Below are 6,309 nucleotides of genomic sequence, written 5' to 3' on the forward strand. Positions count from 1 at the left end.
TTTTTGCCATGCCATACTTTATAGAAACACAAGGTGGCACTATAACCTCAGGATGTTAATATGTGGTTTGATTTGGCTTTTACCAGAAAACGGGAAAATACACAGTTTATTAAAACAGTCATCTGACTTCTGCACCCACTGATAAATTCATCACAGAATTCATAAGAGTTTATCTGCAGGTTGTCATGGGCATGGAACAACAGTAAACACAATAAACACAGCGTTGTCACACGTGGTGGGAAACACATTACACAACGATGAAAAACAAAAACACCTGCCACATTGTCACTGTGATACTGATACAGAGAGATGGTTTGAAATAATATCCAAAGATATTCTACTGACTAAACATTTGGACTGTTTTTTTCCACGTCTGAAACTGTTTTATTTTAGTTTTACTGTGCATGAGGAACAAAATGTTACAATAGAAGCCTTTTCCCTCAGTTTTTGACCCAGAGAGCATAAAACCCAGCGGCTATTTTACCTCCCTGTCTGCCTGCTGTGGCAGCAATTATGACCAGACAGAATAACGAGCTCTTATGAGACAGCGTTTTCTATCTGTGGGAGTGTATGAAGCCCTCAGATAGACATCATTCACCATGGCTGCATCGCATGTCATTCCTATCAGCAGTCATCCTCAAGGAGAGCTGAGGCTGCTAATGCACAACACTCCAGTGTCCTGGGAGACCGGCTCGGCAAAAATCTCAAACCGCTGGAAAAACACTTTTGTGGATGCAGCGGGGATAAACATGATCCCTGACGAACGGTTTGAGAAAACTGAAACGTCACCTATTCATGGGATTTTTATTCAGTATTTGTCTTATATGAGAAATTAGTTAAACTCCAACTCCTTATTGTTTGTTTTCAGGCATGTAGAGACACTATGGTCGCAGAGATACACTCAGTGTCTGATATTCTGTCTGCAGAGGGAATCCCAGGTGGATTTTCCAACTTTGACAGCTGCCTAAAAGGTTCACTTAAAAACCCCGACCTCCCACACTGAAAACATCCCCAGCTTTACTGCAGTCTGAGAGACCTGGACCATGAAAACATTAAATCAGATTTCCCTTCCTGCAGGTCATGTTCCATATCCTCGGCCTTTGCATCAAACCACATTGATATAAGTTCAGAAAATATCCTCCACTGCGTTGTCTCCGTGATTAAATCTGCTTCGTATCAAAATATCATTGGTATTCTGCCACATGACATCACTTCACATGTATGAAGGAAGTATGGATTGTTTCTTTCTAACTGAACTAATTTTGTGAAACTACTTGCAGTTGCTTCACAAACATGTTGTTGGTCTCAGTAAAGACCTGTTGTTCTGTTGTTGTTCATCCTTCAGAGTGTGCCTGAACGACACCAGGCACACAATCAATCAAATTTGTACCCATCCATTATGCAGAAGCATCATCCTCTGATTATTTTCCATAATGTTCTTTAACTCCATACCCCTGGCTCAACCTATTATCTAACATGGCACTGGTAGGTAGTAATTAGCATAATCTAATTCAAATTATTCATCATAAGACATTTCATCAGATAGAAAACTGGAAAAAACCTGAAGACTGAGAGCAAACATTACCAAAATCAAACACGTCAGATTCACTTGTTGTTCTTTCCTCCAGCTCATGTCACAAACACAATACAGTGTTTAAGATTTGAGTCTATTATATGAAAATACAGTCGTCTGTTTTGGACTGAACCAGCAACACAGAAACTTCCAGGTGAGTTTGTTGGTCATCTGATCTCTGAGCCGTACGCTGTGTGTATGAGTTAGATAATTGGGCAATAAATTTGATGAAACAGCTTCATATGAAACAAACTGAACTTCTATTTCTTCATTAGGCAGTTACAAGGCCTTGAATTTAATTTCTGGAGGAAATAATTCATGCAAGAGAAGCTAGTCTGTGCTTTCCACTCCCATTTCCAGCACTGAAAACAAAACGACTTATTAATAAGAAAAATTAATCAACAACAGTGTGTAGTGGTGTGGAGAGACATACAGAGACATGTGCACAGCATACTGAAGCAGTGATGCTCACTGGAGGCAAACTGCACTGTTTCATCTGATGAGGTAGAAACTTCATGAGACTCTGATCTTCACTCCGCTCCTTTCACAGCTCTGTTCTTTACATGACCGTCAGAAAACCGTCACACAGTTCAAAGGCATCATGCTTTATTTCACAGATCCACAAACCAATACATTATCATCATGTTCATTCTTTATATTATTACAAATTTAGAAACAGAACAAAATGTTTATATACATTATTAAGCCATTTTCCTCACATCATTTAATGACAGATATTATTTGGTGCTCGACACATTTTAATACACATTCTTGGAGAGGGCAGCCTTTAATGATCATGACAGAGCAGCAACCAACAGGCTAAAATAACTCACATAAAATGGTGTTGAATCTCCGTTGCTTTTGAATGTTTCTGGAAAATTACTCTCTTGATCAGCTTTAAACCCAAATCAACCTTCACGGTGACAGAAGAGTCTATTCAGACCAAGATGACGAGGGCAGTGCCACTGAGGGGAAGATCTTGGCCTTAATATCTCTAAATAAACAACCACCGCCTCAGAAGTTACCCAAGTTATCTCCTGCCGGCACAAATGTGGTGACCTTTCTACAGTGTGGCTGCTTAATTACTTTTCTCCTTGCATACACCGAAATGACATGAATTAAAGGTTAACTTCTCCCAGCTGTTATATGCCAAAGTCTTTGATACTCAGTTTAAATCGAAGAAGAGGTAGACGGCCTCAATCCTTCAAAGAGCTCGTAATCAGACAGTGATGTTCCCTCAATGAACAGAAGTCTAAATATCAGTTTCTTGTGATGAACTAACAGCAAAGTGAAATATGTTGACCTCAGCCATAAATCTAAATATGCAACAGCTGACTGTGTTAAAAGACTGGTTATAAGGCCGTATGCAGAATAATGGTAGGCGTCTCTGGGGCATGGACGAGGTTGATGTCTGACTATAAAATAACTAAAAGGTGGTTTAAGAGGCTGTCGCTGACAGTAACATCACGTGTTCATCAGTAAAACAAAAAAATCCAAATAAGTTAGAAATGAAGCCTGCGTTCCTGTAAACACTGTTCTTACACTGAAAATGGATAAAAAAAGAAAAATAAGAAAAATACACAATAATCAATATAACTGATTATAATGATGCAGACTGCACAGTACCTCCATCAGCACCTTTGTATCAACCCATTCAGACTGAAGTCCATGTGAACCATTACTCTACTTCTTACCGTCAATACCTTATGTAAGAATATATCAATAACTTGGCCAGTCAGACAGTCTAAGACAACACAGAGGTCACTGACTGTATTTAACTACGCCTGTGGAGCTCTTCAACAGCAGACAACCTACACTAAGGTCAACAGGGTGCAGGTGGAGGAGACGCTGGAGGAGCGCTCAGTGACACTGTTGTTATTATCCAGAACTCCTGACACAAACTGAGTCTTTGAACTTGTCCAGCACCCAACAGCGTCAGCCAGCTTAGGGCAGAGAGCCAGAGTCAGCCTCTGGAGGATGAGGTGGAACTTCCTGCGGAAGCTTCGGTTCATCCAGAAGTAGAAGATGCAGTTGAGGAAACCGTTGGAAGTTGGCAACCACACCACCACAAACTCGATCCACTCGGGTACGCTGCTGCCTGAGACGGCTGCGGGACAGAAAACACGAGGACTGAGGTAAGGCAAACATCCAACATCCACAAGAACAGTGGCTAAAAGATCAACCATGAAACAAACACGGTGTAGCTGTGGCTGGTTTATCATCATATACACGTATTAAACCAAACATCCGCAGGTCGTCAGCTGTTAATGAAACAGTAAAAAGGAGGACGATCAAATGAAGACATCAACGTTTTATAATGTTGAAATGAAACTAACTGACAATTTGGTGAAATGGAAGAAACCACTTTAGAGTTTGCACAGCAGCACACTTTGAAGTTTAAGTTAAGACTATCAGCTTCATTTTGCAGGGATTTTCATCCATATCAGATGAATTACAGCCCTCTTTGGAAAAGGTCTTCACTTCTAAAAATATTCAGCTGTGACTCCACTTTCAGTCTTGATTACTCCAAGACAGCACATGGCTGGGCTAAATGAGAAAAAAGTCAAAAAGGTCTGAGTCATAGAAACTGGCCTTGAATCAGTATATTCACGCCCGGCAGAACATAAATAACTTTGACAGCTATTTCTCTCAGCACAGTTCCTGCTGAAACTGGTGGAAGGGGAAATACATTAAGAACAAATTCATCTTAATCTTCAAATACCTACTTTTGAATTGTCTTGCTATTTTTGAAACTTGAAAATGTGAAATACTGCAGTATCTATAAAGCCGTGGTTGAGCTTTGACTCGTGTTTTCTGTTTGATTTAAAAACATTTGACCCCAAAAACTGCTCGAAGCTAAAAATGATCATTTCCTGTCTGTGCCACAGTAACCACTGCACAGTGATCTTACACTGGGTACACTTCTTCTTCCTGTACACAACAATAAAACATAACTGTCCAGATGAATCTGAGTGATCACACTGATTTTTCTATGTGTGCACTTAGATCTTCAGATGAAGGTTTGGATCATAAGATGCTCTTATTAAAGTTAAACACCTGTGTCTTTGTTTTGTTAGTGACTCTGTTATTTGAGCTTCTCTGAACTCAGAGCAGCAGGTCATGATGCTGTGGAGTTATTCCATTTCCATTCCCTCACTCCCTGTATGTACCATCATCTATAAACGGACCTTTCATGTCTCTTTAGCTTTCTGTAACCGTGAAATAAATGACTCACCGTTGTAGATCATAGCCGCCATGCAGGGTGTCCAACAGGTGTAGTAAGCTGCCATCACGGGCACGAGCACTCTTGATGCCACATTGTGTCTGTTGCGACGCGCACAGTTGTATCTGCGCAGTTTGAGCCGCTGCCTCTTGGCCGCGCACCACACCCTCAGGTTTGCGAATGTCATGATGATGGAGCAGGGGAAAAATATGAAACACGTCAAACTCAGGGAGTATCCAACATTAGTGGAGTAAGATGGATTGCAGACCAGAGACGCGGTGGAAAAATGAACCTCGATGATTCCATCTGGAAATGAAATTGGCAGCAGTAACACGGGAGGGAAGCACCAGGCGAAGGAAATGAGGAGCAGTGTCCTCCTCCTTGTCATCAGAGAGGAGTACTGCAGCGGGTAAAACACTGCGATGTACCTCTCCAGGCTGATTGTAGCCAGCGTGTACATGCAGGTGGAGTAAACGGTGGCATTGCAAAAGGCCACGACATGACAGAGAGCATCTGGGCCTTCAGTGTAGTCCTTCAACAGACTCACCCACAGATTCAAGGGCATAACCAGCAGCCCGAAGGCGGAGTCTGCGGCAGTGAGGGAGAGAAGAAAGTAGCGAGAGTTCCTGGACCAACCGGCCACAGATGAAGAAATCACCAGGAGCACTGCAACATTCCCCAGAGTGATCATCAGGCCCAAAACGATGATGACGCTCACTTTGATGGAGCGGTGAGTCAGCTCGTGCAGCCTCTCCGGGTCAACGCCTGACAGGTTGGAGTCGTCAGGCGCTGAGAGGTTAAGTGTTGTGTACATGTTTCCTCACGGCGACATGAGCGCAGCCGAATCATAAGTCACGTGAGGCCAAACAAACAAACAAACAAACAAACAAACGAACGAACGAACGAACTGAAAAACAGTGAGTTTGAGTGAAGACGTGAGGCCACATTAGAAAGCAGCGAACTGCTGCCTTTCACCACCTCAACGACCAGCAACACACCTGCTGCAATTAGTGCTGGGTGGAAACTACTGCAACACAACACTCCACTGACTGTATCCTCACGTTAAGATCCTCACAGTGCACCTACTGAAAACTAACATTCATGTACATTAAGATTACATTATGAATGTCATTGTTATTGAATTTGTTTTGCAGCTAATACAAATACATTTCTGCATCATCTCTCAGACAAAGAAAATAATGAAACATCAAACATAGAGGGCTCACAGAGGGGAGGGGCAGGAAGGATCAGTGTGATGGTTTAGAAAGGAAAAATGTATGTTTCTGTTTCTCTTAATATAATAGTGGCCTCTACACTAAATGCATCTCCCGTGAATAACAAAAAAATCCTCACGTTTTCAATTAAAATTCCTGTTTTAAAATGTTTCTGTTTGCTGCAGATGAAGGTGGAAGCAAATGAAAACATCACTTCTGACTGTATTCACAACCACCCATTCTGTCAGGCTCCAAGTCTGCAGGCTACTCCACCTTGGCAGGTTTCATCGCCAGCAATA

General features: G+C 41.9%; 1 protein-coding gene across 1 annotated transcript; it reads right to left on the reverse strand.

Annotated features, from left to right (window-relative positions):
- Positions 1–2,162: 2,162 nt before the first annotated feature.
- On the reverse strand, positions 2,163–5,949 carry zgc:162592 (uncharacterized protein LOC561993 homolog). Its single transcript, XM_018687586.2, has 2 exons — positions 4,809–5,949; positions 2,163–3,680 (listed from the first exon to the last, which is right to left on the reverse strand). The coding sequence occupies exons 1-2, from the start codon at positions 5,608–5,610 to the stop codon at positions 3,385–3,387; spliced, it is 1,098 nt and encodes a 365-aa protein (XP_018543102.1). The 5' UTR covers positions 5,611–5,949; the 3' UTR covers positions 2,163–3,384.
- Between the last annotated feature and the right edge of the window lie 360 nt (positions 5,950–6,309).

Source organism: Lates calcarifer, linkage group LG2 (genome assembly GCF_001640805.2).
Source record: "Lates calcarifer isolate ASB-BC8 linkage group LG2, TLL_Latcal_v3, whole genome shotgun sequence".
Taxonomy (NCBI): domain Eukaryota; kingdom Metazoa; phylum Chordata; class Actinopteri; family Centropomidae; genus Lates; species Lates calcarifer.

Coding starts and splice junctions, on each gene's coding strand:
- zgc:162592 (XM_018687586.2), bottom strand. CDS start 5,610: ATGTACACAACACTTAACCTCTCAGCGCCTGACGACTCCAACCTGTCA. Junction 3,681..4,808: donor GGCGGCTATGATCTACAACG/GTGAGTCATTTA, acceptor TCTGTCCCGCAG/CCGTCTCAGGCAGCAGCGTA.